At 50.0% G+C, this 17,376-nt stretch overlaps 1 protein-coding gene across 3 annotated transcripts in view; it reads left to right on the top strand.

Moving 5' to 3' along the window:
- Positions 1-17,376, top strand: part of RGS3 (regulator of G protein signaling 3) — a gene marked incomplete at its 5' end in the record, with an annotated part of 113,794 nt that overhangs the window by 55,518 nt on the left and 40,900 nt on the right. For 2 of the 3 annotated variants that reach the window (XM_081103390.1, XM_081103393.1), the window contains 2 exons: positions 1,825-1,947; positions 6,609-11,147. In XM_081103390.1, coding sequence (XP_080959516.1) covers positions 1,825-1,947; positions 6,609-6,716 — 231 coding nt within the window. In that variant the 3' untranslated portion in view covers positions 6,717-11,147. Of the gene's footprint in view, positions 1-1,824; positions 1,948-6,608; positions 11,148-17,376 lie in introns of those variants that run through there. The other variant, XM_081103389.1, reaches the window with a different exon arrangement.

Here is a 17,376-nt window from a genome sequence, read left to right as displayed (position 1 = left end):
TAGGATTGCCTCACCCAACCACCCAGTTCCCAGAAGCCCCGGGGCAGGGCTTTCTTCTCTTTCTCCTCTGATGCTTTTAGGAAGATCAGCCTCTGAGCACTTTTGAGCTGGAGAGTAATTGCTACACCCAGAGAACACGTAACATGGGAGGTGTCCTCACCCTGAAGGGTGGCACCCCTGAGGGCTGCGTTGGATGGCAGGGTGGAAAATGTTCCTAAATGCTGTTAGAGGATGCCGCAACCACCCAGCTCGGAGCCATTGCATTTGCTGTTCCTTCTGCTTAGAACAGTTTCTCCTGAGCACTTTCTTTGCTGGCTCCCGATTGTCCCAGCCTCGCTGGAGGGCTGCCCCTTCAGAGAGGCCGCCTCTGGCCACCGGGCTTAAGTAGGCCCTCTCCCTTTGTGGCCTTCTCACAATTTGTAAATGTATTATTTATTCGTTTATTGTCTGCCCCCAACCTCAGGGCAAGAGCTCTATTTCTCCTTTTTCTCCTTTACCCCCAGGGCCTAATACAATCTGACACTCAGCAAGTGCTCAACAAATATGTATTAAATGAAGGAGTGATTGACAACAGCAATATCTGCTGTTTATTGAGGCCTGAGATGACCCTCTTCACTTGCCTCCCAATAGCCCTGAGACGTGGGCGATAGCGTGATCGTTCCCATTTTACAGACTTTCCTGAGGTCATCAGCTAGGAAGTGGCGGAGCTGGCATTCAGACCAGGCCTGTTCCACTGCACAGCAAGGAAAGACTGCATACAAACACCGTCTTCTCTGTTTCAAGCTGTCCAGCGTGTGCTCTTAGCTCCCTGGCTGAGTTCATCTCATCGCAGCCCTGGGAGGTTATAATCAAATTCCAGCGGAGTCAGAAAGCTCCTAATCCCCTGACCAGAGTGTGCTGCAGTGGATGAGAGCGCTGGGTGTGCTGTACCGCCCCTCCCCGCCCAGCACATGCTGACTGCCCAGGGCTCGCTCCCTGGGTCTCAGCAGCTCGCTGGTGCTCAGGCCGGCTGCCCTGGCTTTGACCTCCTCCCGGAAGTCCCTCCAGGGAGCCAGAGCTTACCGAAGCCTTGCTTGCCAAGCACGGTGCTAGGTCCAGATGAGAAAGGCCTTCCAAGAAGGAGTGTCTAGTCCGGTTGGGGAGATGAGACTGCAGCACTTAACGAGGTTAAAGAGCAAAGCGGGATTTACATGACAGCAGAGCCAGAGGCGGCTGTCGCACTCAGGGGAGCTGAGCAGTCATGGATCAGACCCAGCGCATAGGCCAGGCAGTCGTGGGGCTAGAGGCCACCTGACGGTGCCTACCAAAGACTTGCCAAAGGCTTCTGTTGGTGTGCCCTCCAATCACCCATCTCACCTTGGCTTAGTGACTAGATGAGTGTGCCCTGGGCGGGAGAGGGGGTCCTGTGCGCTGGAGGAGGGGGGTCCTGGCTCCACAGAGCATCAGAAGGGCAAAGACCTTGGCCCTCTGGGTTCCCCACATGCTCTCCCAGCTGCTGCTTTGTGCTGCCTGTCTCCGGGGGTGACCTCACCATTTCTGTTCTGTGGCTCTCCATAGGCCTCCACTGTGCTGGGAACCACTGCCTCCCTCCCTTCCCCCAACCTGTGGGCACAAGGCTCGCCAGCTGGCCCCCGAACCAGCTTCCCTGCTCCTCCGGTTGCCTTGATGCCACCAGGGATTCGTGTGCATTTGAGGCTTTTAGTGGGCACTCCCCTCCCTGCTGCAGCCTCACCCTCTGGAGCCCAGGGATGGGCTCGGGCCTGGGAGCCCCCAGAACCCGGGAGCAGCCCTGACCGTCCCTTTCTCTGTTTTTCCTGACGTCAGAAGGCAGAGTGCTTATTCACTTTGGAGGCGCACTCGCAGGAGCAGAAGAAGAGAGTGTGCTGGTGCCTGTCAGAGAACATCGCGAAGCAGCAACAGCTGGCGGCCTCGCCCCCACAGAGCAAGGTAAGGGTGTCGTGAGGGGCTGCAGCCCCGGCTGCCCGGCTTCCCCTCAGGGGCCTGGACCCTGGAGCCTCCGAATCGAGCTTGGGACCCGTCTCAGCTCAGGACTTGGATCTGGACAACGAGCTCCTGGCAGGGAGGCCTGTGCCTGAATGCCTCTGCCCCTGGGCACCTCACTGGGGCTACGGAGTGGGTTTCATATTGCTCGGGTAGAGTGACAGAGCCAAACTGAGCATGACCCATCAATTCTCGGCTCTGTTCTTGGGTCTGCCCATGGCAAGGTCTAATTTGGACTGGCCTCCCTGCTGCTGCCGAGCATGTGGCGCCTCTCTGCCGTTGGCGAGCTGTGCCATGGGCAGCACACTGGTGTTTAACGCTGGCCCAAGGCAGACATACTCGGGAGGGGATGTTTGCGGCAGACGCTGCTCTAGTTTGAGCAGGTCACAGCCCACTGGAGCCAAGTGGAGTTTGCTGGAGGGGTTGGGGCGGGGGGGGGGGGCAGCCAACTGGAGCATCAGGGGAGATGAGAGACTGCCACCTGAGGCTGCCCTGGAGCAGGCCCCTCAACTGGCCCCGTGCCTGTGGAGGGGATAGTATGGGAGCTGACCTGTGTCACCCGGGGGCCAGCCACAAGGCACGGCTGTATTTCCCCATGTGTGAGTCGTCAGGTACTTCTCTTGCTGAAGGGCTGGCCATTTGGGGATTTGGCCTGGTTGGCTGTAGGAGCCAAAGTGGTTGGTCTGCTGGACGGGGGAGACGAGGATAATGGAGGGTAGCTGTCTGTAAACTCCCTGGCCTTGTTGTATCTTCCTGATGCAGTTAAGCCCATCGTGCCCTGGGCAGCAGTCATATGGTGGGGGCAGTGGCATCTGCGGAGGGCAGAAGGTGGGAGAGAGGTGTCTGGGCAGTGGTGCACAGCCTGGGTAAGCGCCCGGGAACTTCACAATCTCAGACCTGACAGCTATCTTGTTTCACACTAGCCGGGGGCCAGGATAACTTTGATGAGGGAGGACTGTGGGAAGAGCATGGACTTTGGTGTGGCAACCTGCTGCTGACTGGTGGTGTGACCTTGAGCAAGTCACTATACTAACTTAGAGCTTTGCTATCCTCATCTCAAAGGGTTGTTGTGAGAATTAAAGGAGATGTTGCGTATACAGTTCATAGCACAGTGCTTGGTATGCAGTAGGCACTCAGTAGCTGTGGGCAGTGCACTGCCCCCACCTCCGTCAGGGCTGCTTGTTGCGCGCTGGCTGGCTGGTTCCCACAGTCAGACTCTTACTGAACAGAGACCCATGGAGGCTGGAGGCTGGAGGCTGGAGGTTGGAGGTTGGAGGCTGCCGGCTGCCTGGAGCTCTTGATCCCGGGTTGGTTATAGTCAGAAGCCAGGCCACTCCCTATTCACTGGGGCAGCCCCTGGGATGTTGCATGGCCGAACTCATGTCCTCCAGGTTTCTATGTCTTGGGCTTAACTCCTTCTGGTTCGGGGGAAAGAGTTCTTTCTGCCCAGCTTCAGAGTTCCTGGGCTTGGAGTGTGTTCGCAACAGCCTCTCAGTACCTTGGGAAGTGTTGAGACTAAAGGAGCTTGCGTTTCTGAGACACACTCTGGTCCCTGCAGGGCTGCGGGCGTGGCTGACTGAGCCTGGAAAGACTCTGGGCTTTGGGGCCCGGTCTCTGGGCCACACCAAGATATATGAGCATCCTGGGCAGGCAACAGTTGGTCGCCTCTTCAAATCAAAACTCCTTAAAGGTGTGTCTGATGGACAAGTTGTATGCTGGGCAGGAGAAAGGTAAAGAAGGAGAGGCCAACCACTGGGATAGTCTCAGAACTGCCTCTTCCCCTGAGACCTGGGCCCACCCCAGCCTTGCACACCCCGCTTGGCCCACCCTCCCTAGGAGACACTTGTGTAATCATCTTATTCGACGGGGCCCTTGGGGGGGGGGGGTCTCGCTGCCCAACTTTACCCACTCCCACCAACACACTAAAGAGTCTTAGCAACTTACTCCTGCTGGTCACTCCCTGAGGAAAGTTGGGTCAATATGATTTTCTCCAGCCCCATATAGTTGTGGCAGGGCTCTAGGAACTTTAAATGGCTCGGCCCAGATGGCTGCCCCCCTGTGCTCAGCTCCGTCAGGTCCTGGCAGCCTCCGGTGACTGTGAACTCCTTGCCAAGGGCGGGGCCGCCACAGCCTTTCCACGGGGGTTGCTGTCCTCCAGGGGAGAGAGAAGAGGGAAGGCCAAGCAGGGCTCAGACGTTGACTTCTTGCTTTTTAAGCGGAGTCCTACTTGACCAACTTGTCCTGACTGAGCAGCACGCCTTTCTTAATGTCTTCTCTTTGTTCTTTCTGGAATGCTCCGCCTTCTGCTGCATAATGGAAGCCACTGCCAAGCCACCACCCTCCTCCTGCCCTCCCGCCCCCCCCCCCCCACAACTCAAATGCCTCTCTGGGGAAAGAGGGGTTATCAAGGCAACTCCCCACACTCCTATGCTGCCCCTTCTCAACCTCATTCCTTTCACCAGTGTTTGCTGACACCTTTGAACGGAGATTCTTCAAACATTTCAGAGATTGCAAAGCTTTCCCCAAATTCGCAAAACATAATAAATGCGATGTGCCCTGAACGCGAATCGTTGGGAAGGACGGAGGGAATTGGAGCAAGATGGAGTCAAAGGACACTGCCTGCGGTGTGTCCTCTGGCAGCCACTTCCCGCGTGGCCTCCGGGGTTCCATCTGTGCATTGGTCTGGTGGCTCTTTCCAGCTCTTCAAGCTTTGCGATTCTGGACACTCACAAGAGCTGAGGACCTGGGCTCATCCGGTCTCCAGCAGGGAATTATACCCTAAAGACGTGGCATTACTTGACTGCCTGTGAAATCTGCTGTCTTAGGGGCCAGGTCTGTTTCTCTCTTGGAGGTGGGAAGGGGCAGGCACAGGCTTGCGGTGCTGCCTTTGAGGTGCCTGTGGCCTGTGGGTTGCAGGGTGGAGGTTCCAGCTGTGGCAGGGTGGACACAATGAGGCCAGCAGCAGGTGGACTGCATTTCTTCTCTGGGGAATCCACTGCCTTTTTCTTGCTCACTATTAGCTGACCACAGTAGGTAGGAGGCCGCTGGGGCTGGCCTGCGTGCTCTCCATCTTTCTGTAGAAATAAATGGCTCACTCCCTCCGCTCTCCCAGCCTCTGTCATCTGCTCACCACTCCCTTCTTCCTCGTTATCTGTCCCCTCTCTCGCTTCATTATCTATCCCTAGAGGGAACTTACCTTTCTTCTTCTGCCTGGGATACCTTTTACTAAACTCCCTGCACAGGGCATGCTGCCATGCATCTCATCTAGAAGAACTCAGAGGTGGTCTTCCCCATGGCCATTGAGGTTCTAAGCTAGTAAGTAGGGCAGACAGATACACATGACTTTGGTTATTCAATCAAATATACATAATAAATGCCTGCTCTGTGCCAGACACTTGTTTAGGTCCTTTGGGGTCATGGAGATGTACAAGACCTGATTCCTGTCCTATGGAATTTTCCTTTAATTAGACAAGTGGTTCTCAACCTTCCTAATGCCGCGACTCTTTAATACAGTTCCTCATGTTGTGGTGACCCCCAATTTCATTGTTACAAATTGAACATAATTAAAGCATAGTGATTAATCACAAAAACAATATGTAATTATATATGCGTTTTCCAATGGTCTTAGGCGACCCCTGTGAAAGGGTCGTTCGACCCCCAAAGGGGTCGCGACCCACAGGTTGAGAACTGCTGAATTAGACAGACGTGACAAGGACCAGAGTGGCAATCTGACTATTAAAGGCGGTGCCTGGTGGATCCTAAGAGCCGTCTAGTGGGGTCATGGCTGCACATTTGTCATCTGTTCCGTGAACCACCACTGAGCCCACCTTGTGTACAGCTTTGGGCTGGGCACTGGGAAGTCTCTGAGGAGGGTAGGTTTTTGACTGAGCCATCAGGGATGAGAAGGGGGCGCGGTACAGCCTGTTCTACTCTGTTCTCAGGGCACGCCCTGGGCATGACGGTGGCAATGCATGGATGAATCTGTCACGCCCTTTCCTTGCGCGAGATCACAGTCCAGCGGTGGAGGCAGATATGCCAACAGGTCATTCAAAAATAGCATAGCAGGCGATGAGGGAGAGAAACTTTCCCGCTCTGCGGCCTCAGACGAGACACTGAGCCACTCTGAGACTCAGTTTTTTTTTTTTTTTATCAGGAAAGTAGATGGATTAATAGGGTTCTTGTGAGGATTAGGCTCATGCCATGTGCTAAGCAAAGCGGCGCACAAGAAGAACTCTGTGAATTATGATGATTAATCAAGTCATGTCTATATAGGAAGATTCCTCTAGTGGCCTTGTTTATTGAAGCTGAATGCTGCTGCTCTGAGCACCTGTGACGACTGCTCCACGTCACTTCCTGTACCAACTGTTGTATTCCAGGGATCAGGCAGGGAAACTGAGGCCTCCTGGGCCTGTTCCGGCTGTGAGACTTTTCCCAGATGTGATGCTGAGGTGTGCCACCTTGTCATCTCTACTGGGCAGCTAGACGGGGCCCTGGAGATGCCAGGATCTGTCTCAGCGCCGTAGAAAGGAGCAGGGGCAGGTTCTGGAGTCGGGCAGCCCAGGCCTGAGTAGATGGCAAGCTAATTCCAGTTCTGTCTGGTTCCACAGAAACTCCACCCTTACGGCTCCCTCCAGCAGGAGATGGGGCTGGCCAACTCAACCAATGCCACCCAGGATAGAAGCTTTACCTCATCAGGACAGACTCTGATTGGCTGAGCAAACCCAAAGGCCGGACTCTGCTTCTGGCAACTTAACCCTTTCTTGGGCCTCCCCTACCACACAGTAACCTCACCTCTACTGGACCCAAAACTGAGGACCAAGATGGTGGGCCTAGGGTCATCTGAAGGGAGCAGCCCCACAGGTGTGTGTGGACTGGCATCAGAAGGACTGCAGTGGTGTGAGAGGCCCTCAGGGCACCTGCAGACTGGCATCAGAAAGCCCTAAAGGAGAAGACTCAGAAACTTATTTCCTACAAGGAAGAAGGAGGTGAAATAGCATCTGGGCTTCTGGTGGTTCCAGCGCCTGCCTTGGGGGCAGCAGGAGAGCGCGGGAGGTCAGCCCCAGTGGAGAACAATGCCATGACCCTCCACTGCCAGAAGACATCGTCACCCATTCATTCATCTGTACTCACTCATGCATTCCTTCATTCAACAGATATTTTGGGGGCCATCTACTTTATACCAGGCTCTGTGCTAGGACCTGGGGATACTGTAGAGAATGAGATGGACATGGTCTCTGCTCTTATCAAGATTTCAGTCCTAGTAGGGGAGTCACATTAAATAAATGAACATGAGCGTGCGCGCTTACACACACACACACACACACACACACACACACACACACACTCATGTGATTACAAACTGTGATAATCTAGGAAGTAAAAGAACAGATTCCTGTAAGAGAGAATATTATTTAGATTGTGTGTGTGTGTGTGTGTGTGTGTCTGTGTGTGTAGTGTGTGGCAGGGGAGACCATAACTCTTAAGCTGGGACCTGCAGGCCAGAAAATGGACTTAGCCACTCAAGGACTTTGGAAAGAGTGTCCCAGGCATATGGGGCATATGGGACATATGGGACAGGCTGGGTAGAGGACCCGAGATGGGAAGCTTGGCCTTCAGGAGGAACGGGGCCAGGCCCCTGTAGCTGGAGCTCAGTGAAGAGGCAGATAAGGCGGTTGGGGGCCATATTGCACAGGGCTGTGGTTGTTAATATTTTATTTTTATTTTTTTGTTATAGATACAGTGGGCAGTGAAGGCTTTGGAGAAAGAGGGTCATAGAGTTTCAGGCACATTTCTAAAAGATCAGTCTCAGGAGGGGCCCAACTGGCTCTGAGGAGATCAGTTAGGGGTCCCCTTAGACCTCCAGGTTAAGGGTGGTGGGGCCCTGTCCTCGATGGTGGCTGGGGAGGTGGGGATGTGGTAGAGGCTCTGGAATGAGTAGAGAGAATTTCCTATTTCTTCGCCCCTCCCCACTCCTCCACCGTGCCTTGCTCCCTCAGTGGATGCAAGAGAAGATTGGGGCCTTCCTCCCAGACCCCCTCCTGGCCAGGCCTGGGTAGGGACCAGTGCTGAGTTCTGGGAATGTCTCTGGGAGTTGGAAGCAGTAGGCTTTTGAGAAAGAGAGTCAAAAGGTGGGAAGTTCACAGCCCCCAGGGCTTACCTGTGCTGTCCCTCCATCCTATGATGAACAGCCTGATTGGAAGCTGGAACACAAACCTCTGGAAATGGATTTGGTTTGTTTTCTACAGAGCTCCGAAGGTCAGGGCCCAGGGCGAGGTGTGGCTCAGCATTCCACAGGAAACTGTCCTGCCTCAGGGCTAAAGAAAGGCCTATCAAGGGGGCAGTGCCTAGACTCAGCCTGCTCCCTGCCTGCTGCACCCCATGGAGCCCAGGGTTGGGCAGCTCTCACACCCTTTCCTAACTGCCCAGACCTAGGATGAGGACAGCCCAAGGCTGCAGGTGTGAGTGACATAGCTTATGCACGAGGGAGGTGTGTAGGTCAGGCTCACTTGCATGGAAAGGGGTCAGAGAGGCTAGAAGCTCCATACCCCGGACAGTCTGCGTGGTGTCCTGTAAGACCTCTTACATGTCTTTAAAGAGGGGCCTTGTGCCCTGGTGAGTTTGCTCCATTGTGGTAGCCACTGGGACCCCTAAAAGCGTGGCCCAGATGAGAATTCTTCCCTTACCTCTCACTTACCCCCGACCCCCCCTGTCTAGGAAAGATGGGGCATGTGGCCTCAGCAGTCTAACAGGGGATGGCATGTATCTGCTCACGACCAAGCCAGGCCCTCTGCCCAGCAGGGAATAGACCGGGGCTGAAGTGGGACAAGGGATGCACTGTCTGTCAGCCAGGACTCAGCCGCGGGGTTAATTCTGAGAGGCTGCGCAGCTGGGTCTGCACAGACAGTTCTGCTGCTGCACTTTGATTTCATTTGATTCCCTTACAAAATGACATTAAGGGGAATGTAGGGCACAGGAGATTCGCCTGTCTGGGAAGAGAGCAAGCTTGTCTCTCTGGGACCTGGGACCTCCCTCTGTCCACCAGACAGGTGCAGAGGACAGGAGTTCTGGGCGCAGGGAAACAGAGGATCCGAATGCAGCACCCAGCCCTGGGACACGGCTTCTTCCCCAGCTCGTCTCAGTAAGCTGCTGAGCTGGGTGGATGCTCACGTCAGGGTCCTTGGCCCCGCCAGCTGTTGGGGAAGCAGACATCAGCTCCTGAAGGACCCCGTCTTTCCAGGGACTGTGGTCAGCGTGCCATGGCTGCTCTGCCTCTCAAATCGAGGATATCATTCATTTGACTCCAGGAGCTTGAGAAGATGCAATTTGACTGGTGGCCACCGCTCTTCAGCACCCCCATCCACTCCAGCCATCCGGGAAGACGAACAAGCTATCAAAATTGCATTTGAGAGTCATAATCACGGGAAACACAGCCGAGCCCCTCCCTCCACATAAATCACCCTAAGAAGCCCACACAATGCTCTCTTTCCTGATGGGCCAATTGTCTTGGTTTGGTGTCTCGGGGCCTAGGAGCTGGGAGGATGGGAGCACAAGCATTTATTGTTGAAAAGGCCATCTGTGTGATTTGAATACAAAGTGATCCTTGTAGTTCCCGTATACCCTCTGTACCCTCTGATCCCGTTTTCATGTGTCTCAGGCTCTGGATTTTTTTGAAACTCTCCTCTCTTCTGTACTCAGTCACACCCGCGACTCTGCTGGCCCTGGGTCTTTTGGCCCTTTGGGAGTTGGGACCTGTTGGAAATCATGAGGACAATAATTTATATCTAGTATTTTTATTCTTTGTTTTAATATTTTAAAAAATATATTCTGCCACCAGAGTCTTTATTTTTCACACATGTTACCATGAGGGTTCTGTAAAGGGAGGTGCAGGCAGTTTCACAGTGTGGGAGGGCTCCCCACAGGGAGAGCATGGGCTTTGGAGATGGGAACCTGGGCCCCAGGCCTTATCTCCACTAGGCCTCCCAGCTTTCCGATGAAAGGGACTAGGATTCAGAGATGTTAAATGATTTATCTAAGGTCACACAGCTGGTAAGCGGCCGAGCTAGTTCTCAACCCAAGGCCTTTGAACTTAATCCATTGCTCTTTCCAATGTCAAAAAAAAAAATTGTCTTTTTGGGATGAGAGTGAGAGAAATCAGTCATCTCCTCCAGGGAGAGGCAGGAGGGGGCTCTCCTGCAGGTAGAAGTTGTGGCCTTTTAAGCTTTTATTTGTCCTAAGCTTTAGGACAAATGAGTTGAAATACAATATTCTCTACGCCATGGAGAATGAACTTCCGGAGTTCACATTCCCGAGGGGTGGCCCAGGCTGAAAGGATCAATAGCTTCACACAAGATTTGAAAAGTCTGATATAAAAGACTGGTGGAGCTCCTTAAGACAGGCTGGGGGTGGGGGCCTGGCACTGGGACTATAGGGTGACGCCCTTCCCCTTTTGAGTCTGGCATTCAAGAGGATCAGCAGACACAGCCCTGGGGTACGCGGCAGCAATGGCACGTTGGCCAAAGGCAGAAAAGGATGGCTTCAGCTTCAGGCCAGGTGCACTGGGCAAGAGTCGGAAGGAGGCCTTTGGCCCGAGCCCTGTCAAGGGCGGGGAGAGACTGTTCCAGGTTCTGGGCCCAGATCTTGCTAATTGACTGGTTTCAAATAAACTCTAAGTAACTGGGAATCAAGTGGACAGGAATTCAGATATTCCCCCAAAGAAGCAGACTCTTCCCTAAAATGCTCAGTTGTTTTCCAGTCTCTCCAGCTCCCCTCCACCTCCTTGCTGCCTGTCTGCCTGTGCGTAGACTGCCTTCTTTGAGTCTTACCCTTGGACTCAGCCATCTTGTCATTCCTTTTCTAGCTCTTAACAAAGACAGCGCAACCTGACCATCTACCCTGTCTTGAGCTTATCTCCCCTCAAGCCTTTCTCTGAATAGGGTCAGCATCCTCCAGATTGTTCCCAGGCCCTAGCTGGTTTGGCTCAGTGGATAGAGCGTCGGCCTGCAGACTCAAGGGTCCCAGGTTCGATTCTGGTCAAGGGCATGTACCTTGGTTGCGGGTGCATCCCCAGTGAGGGGTGTTCAGGAGGCAGCTGATCGATGTTTCTCTCTCATCTTGATGTTTCTAACTCTCTATCCCTCTCCCTTCCTCTCTGTAAAAAATCAATAAAATATATTTAAAAAACAAAAACAAAACAAAAAAAACCCAAATTGTTCCCAGATCTTTGGTTTAAGGGTAGAACAATAACACTAGGTAATTTGGTGAGCATATTATACTGGGAATCTGGCCCAGTGCCAAGCTTTCGACCTACATTTGTATCTTCAATCCTCATTTCAGCCTCATGGGGTTCATTGCCCCTGTTACACCTTTACCCTCATCATACCAGTTGATATACGAAGGCGCTATCTTAGAGAAGTTAAGAACCTTGCCCAAGGTCACACAGCCAGTGGGCTGCTGGGATTGGTACTTGGGTGGCCCAATTCCAGAACACCTATTTTTGATTGCTCTGTTTGCACTGCTTTCCAGCCATCATGCACCACCCAAGGTGAAAGTGAAGGGGTGGCTGAGCAGCCACAGTCCTGCTTCAAGGCCAGTGTGGGAGGCCCTTGTCTTCAGAATCACGCTTGGGCCTCAGCTGCGTTCTCGGGGTTCTCCCTGGCTGTACTGTGCTCCTGCTTTGTGCTCGCACCCTGGCCACACTGGGCTCTTTCCCCTTCTTCAAGTCCCCCAGGCACATTCGTGTTTGGACTGCGTATTCTGTCTGATGTTGCCTGCCTGCCTTGTTGTCTCTGATGGATGCAATTCCCGACCTCCAAGGCTTGGCACCTCCCTGAGACACCTTCCTCAGACTTGCATCACAGGTCATGGCTTCTTCCCCCTCTGCGTTTCCACAGTATTTGGTTCATTCTCAGCACTGTGTGTGTGGTAGGCAGATGTGCCTCACCTGCGAGGCTGTGGGCTCTTTGGGAGCCACTGGAGGCTATATCTTATTTATTTTTCTGTTACTGCCTGGCCCTTAGTCGATGTTGTAGAATTAAATTGGGTCACACAATTCAAACCTCTCATGTTCTAGAATCTGGATGAGGAAACAGAGGCTCACAAACAGGAAGTGGCCTGGCCACGGTCATGGGACAAGTTAGTGGCAGAGCTAGGACTAGAACGCAGGTGTCCCGACTCTCTAGGCTCCGAGCTTTTTTCTGTTGCACCTCCGCTTTGCAAGACCAGAGCCTGGGTCCCCACTTGGTTTATTAAGCAACCTGTCCAGGTTCACTTCCGGCTCATGGATTCCATCTTATTCCATGCTGACTCCTGCATGTCCTCAGAGAGAAAGAAGCCCTGACCAGAACTGTTCCTGTGGTTCTCTTCCTCTCTCGCCGAGCCCGTTGCCCTCAGAGTAAACTAGCTTAGGATTTTGAAGATCTTGGTTCAAATCCTGATTTTCTGGTAACTCACTGTGTGACTTGGGGCAAATTTCTTCACCTCTCTTCAACACAAAACCACAACTGGGGGTACAGTATTTATTTTATGAGTGATTAGAAATTTGACAGAACCGTACAATCTTTGAAGGTGGAACTGAAAAGCTACCCCCTCGGAGATCAATTGATTAACAAGCTGATTTGTAGAAACCAAGACCAAGAGAGGCAAGAACTTGGCCAAGGGCATACGGTTGGTGCCAGAGCTGGAACTAGGACCCAACCCCCTACCTTCCAGGCCAGTGCTCCTCGTTAGTGATTTTTGAAGTTTGCCAGGTTGGGAGGAGGGCGGGACTCAGATTGTCTGAGAGATGCTCTCGTCAGCTCTCTCTCCGCTGTGTTGTCATTAGGAAAAGTAAGTCACCCTTTTGGGTTGAAAAGGAAATAGTGAGAAATGGCGCGGCTAAACGCGTGGGCAGCGGCTGTCTAGGAGGCTGACTTGTCTCTAAATTCCTGGCGTGCTCTTGCTGGAGTGGAATGAATGAGGCTGCTGTGTTTCACCTGGAGGTCGGAGCCGGGCAGGACTGGCGGAGAAGCTCCCCGTGGTCTGCTCTAAAAATAGCAATGGGATCAGAGCTGAGGGGAAGAGGAGGGGGCTCCTTCGGGAGCTGGGTGGGACCTCACCCCCTTCCTCTTCCTGCCAGGCCCTTTGTGAGGAAGTGCCGTAGAGTCAGAGGATTTAGATGTGGGAGGGTCCCGGAGCATCACCCCTCACACAGAAGGGGAGGCTCTGGAGGCCCGGAGAGGGGAAGGGACTGGCCAGCAGCCACCGAGTCCCGGGAGAAGGTCCCAGAGGCAGGCTGTCTTCCTCCTGCTGTTTCAGCAGGGCGGCTCCAGGCCCTGTGAGGTTTTCTCTCGCTGCCTCTGGGCGAGCACAGGGCCTGGGAATTCCTGGGGCCGGATGTGGTTGGGCTTCCTGAGAGTCGCCCAGCAGGCGAGGAGTCCCCCTCTAGTCTGCCGGGAGCCCTGACCTCAGCCAGCTGGCCTTCCAGCGCCACGCCTTCCCTTTATGGGTGTCCCTATCCTTGCTGATTTGTCCTTCTGTCGCCCCCTGGACTGTCTGCAGGGAGAGGGTACAAGGCAGGGGCATAAAACTGGTCCACGGGACAGAGCGTCTAGTGGTCTGGGACCTCTTTTCTGCCCTGCCCCAGGAACGAGCGGAGGCAGCTAAGGGTTTAGAGGCAGGGGCCTGGGTTTAGAAGCAGGCAGGCCAGGGTTCAAATGCCAGCTGGGCCTCTCACCAGCTGTGGAATCACTGGTGGGTCACCTACCATCTGTCAAATGAGACGAGGGCATCTATCTCACTGGTTTCTTGTGAGGATTCAAGGGCTGGGTGTGCAAGTGCCTGGCATGTAGAAGGTACTCGGTAAAGGTGGCTGTCATCACTAGGTCAAGCATGAACATGAGCTCAACTTTCTGCAGCCCCTTCCTTGCTGCCTCCCCCAGGGGGCATGCAGGTGTTTGCTGTTAATGCAAGTTGACTTCTTTGTTGTTGTGTTGTTGCAAAAGTTACTCACGTTCATCACGAAGAAAACATTTAATACAGATGAACCAGTGGAAGGAAATGAAGTTCACCCTTAATCCCAACACCCAGAGATAGCCACTGTAACATTTTTGGGTATATCCTGTCAGGCAATTGTTTATACACACACATATCTGATTTGCAAATTGTAGTTACTAGTGCACACAATTTTCAAACGTGTTTTTTCCCCCATTTAACAATGTAGTGTATCCATGTTTCCATGTCAATAAATGTTCCTCTACAGCATCATTTTTAGTGCCTGCAGAATATTTCATTATGGAGATCATGGGTGGGGCACCATTTTTCTGCCAAGGGCCATTTGGATATTTATAGCATCATTCTCCGGCCATACAAAATTATCAACTTAAAAATTAGCCTGCTATATTTGGTCAAAAATTTAATTAACATACCTCTAATGCCTTGGCAGGGCCAGATGAAATGATTTCCCGGGCCTTATACGGCCCATGGGCCGGACATTCCCCACCCCTGGTATAGATGAAACAGGCTTTATTTAAATAGTTTCCAGAAGTTTAACATTTAGGTTGTTTCCATTTTTACAAAAACTTGATATTTAACAAATCCTTGTGGGTATATATTGGTATCTCCAGCATCTAGTGAAAATGATTGACCCTCCACAAATATTTGATGAGTGAATGAATGTTTTGTGGGAATAAGTTCCTGGTGGTAGAATTTCCATGTCAAAGAGTGTGTATTTGTAAAAAAGGTTCTTGATATTTGTTGCCAGTGACTCTCCAGATCGGTTGTGCTATATAACCAGTACTATAGATTGCCTGATTTATCCTGCTTTGCCCAGAACGTTGCCTTTTTACCACAGAAAGTTCTGCTTCCTGGGAAACCTTTTAGTCCCCAGCAAACTAAACCAGTCTGGGTAAGAGAATGCCCATTTCCCCACCCCCTCACCGACACTGTGCATTGTTACATTTCTTCTAGTAGGCGCATTTTTGGATTACTAGAGATGTTGAATATTTATTTATATGCACTTTTGTTACTTATGTTTTGTGAGTAGCATGTTCATGGTATTTTTGTTCATTTTTTATTGGGTGGTGTATAGTTTAATCAGGAGTTCTTTTATGTAATAAGAACATTTGTATTGGTCTTTTATTTTTTATCATTTTTAAAATTAAAAATGTTTTTTATTTATAGGTAATCATATCTCTAAATTGCTTTGATAGTTGCTTTATCAAGAAATTATTCACATATACAGTTTATCTCCTAAAAGTATACAATTCAGTGGGTTTTCAGTACCATCACCACAATCAATTTTACAATATTTTCAGTATCTCCCAAAGAAACCATACCCTTTAGCGATCAAACTTTATCTAGAGAAATAGAAACATCAGTCAGGAGAGAGTATCACCAATTCTCTCATCTCCTCCAGCCATAAACAACCACTAATCCATTCCTATCTTTATTGATTTGGACATTTCATATAAATAGAATCATAGTGTTTGGTCTTTTGTGACTGGCTTCTTTCATTTCACATAATGTTTTCAAGGTTCATCCATGGTGTAGCATGCGTGTCATTCCTTTTTATGGCTGAATATTATCCCCTTACGTGGATCTACCACATTTTGTTTATCCATTTATCGCTTGATGAACATCTGGGTTGCTTCCGCCTTTTGGCTATTATGAACGATGCTGCTATAATCGTTTGTGTGACAGTTTTAGTGTGGACTTGTGTTTCCATTTCTCTTGGATATATACGTAGGAGTAGAATTTCTGGGTCCAATGATAACTCTATGTTTACCTTTTTGAGGAACTGCTAGACTGTTTTCTAAAGTGGCTGCATGATTTTATATTCCCACCATCAGTGTATGAGGATCCCGATTTCTCCACATTCTCTCTAACACTTACTATTTTCCCATTTCTTAAATTAGACCCATCCTACTGGGTGTGATGTAGTATCTCATTGTAGTTGTGAATTACATTTTCTGATGACTCATATCATATCTGTTCATTTTAAAAAATATTTTTTCCTTTGGTCTTGTGGTAGTCACCCAAGGTTTATATAATAGTCATTGCATCTCCCTTGAACTTAATGGTTTTATTTTTCAACTTTTTTTTTTTTTTTTAATTTCAGAGAGGAAGGGAGAGGGAGAGAGAAATAGAAACATCAATGATGAGAGAGTATCACTGATGGCTGACTCCTGCGTGCCCCCCACTGGGGATCGAGCCCGCAACCTGGGCATGTGCCCCAACTTGGAATCAAACCACAACCTCCTGGTTCATAGGTCAATGCTCAACCACTGAGCCATGTCTGTCAGGCTGTTTTTCAACTTTTAACATTTTAGTCTATTTGGAATTTACTTTGATATATAGTATGAGGTAGAATACCTTTTGTTTTTCTCAGTTATTTGTTCCAATGCTTTTTACATTATGTTTGCATAAGTACCCTCTCATTACTCTTTTTAAAAATTAAAAAAAATTATTTTAACATATATATCCTTCTAAGTGAAATTTAGTATAATTTTATTCAGTCCCTACTTCCTCTCTGCCCTCCCCAAAAATCTCTTTGAGATTTTTTTAGGCTTATGTTAAAAATATAATATTAAAAAGGGGAGTATTGAGGTCTATACAATACTGTCTTTCCATCGAGGAATAGGATTATGTCTCCTCATTTATTCAAATCTTCTTTTAAGATTTCCCAAGTGAACTTTCGAAAAGAAATTGTTTTTCTCTTATAGGTCTTGTACATTTTTGTTAAACTTATTTGAGGAAATTAAAATGTTTAGATCTATTTACGAATGAAAATATTTATTTAGCCTTATATATGTTCTCTGATATATACTTGTACAAAGAATCTGAAACATTACTAAACTGTATATGTATACATAGACTATGTTTTATTTTACTAAATAATATCATCATACAAAAGTTTCTGTAACTCTTTTTTTAAAACTCAATATAGCATATAAATCTTTTACACCCATACCTAAAGTTCTTTCTCCTTCTTAGTAGCCAATGGACCATAATGTATTTAGCTACTCCCCTGTTGATGTGCAAGCAGCTGTTTCCAGTATTCTGATATTATGAGCAATGCTGCAATAAACGTCCTAAGAATGTCCTGTGTATTACATCCTCTGGCATTTTTCTGTAGGACAGAGCGTGACACTACCAATGTGCTCTGCAAATACTTTCCTTCTGTTTAAACATGTCATCGGCCCAACACTATTCTTATCATCCCCACTTTACAGATGAGAAAGCCAAGGAACAGAGAGCTTAGGGAAATGTACAATTCACGCTCCTATTAACATGAGTGAGAGTGCCATTTTCCTGCTCCCTACCTGATCCTCGGTGTTACAGCTCTTTTAATTCTTTGTTGGTATGAGAAGTGAAAGAATATATTTTATTTTAATTTGCAAT

Source organism: Myotis nattereri, assembly GCF_964212035.1.
Source record: "Myotis nattereri genome assembly, chromosome: 12".
NCBI classification, from domain to species: domain Eukaryota; kingdom Metazoa; phylum Chordata; class Mammalia; order Chiroptera; family Vespertilionidae; genus Myotis; species Myotis nattereri.
This window is presented reverse-complemented; position numbering and strand designations above follow the sequence as displayed.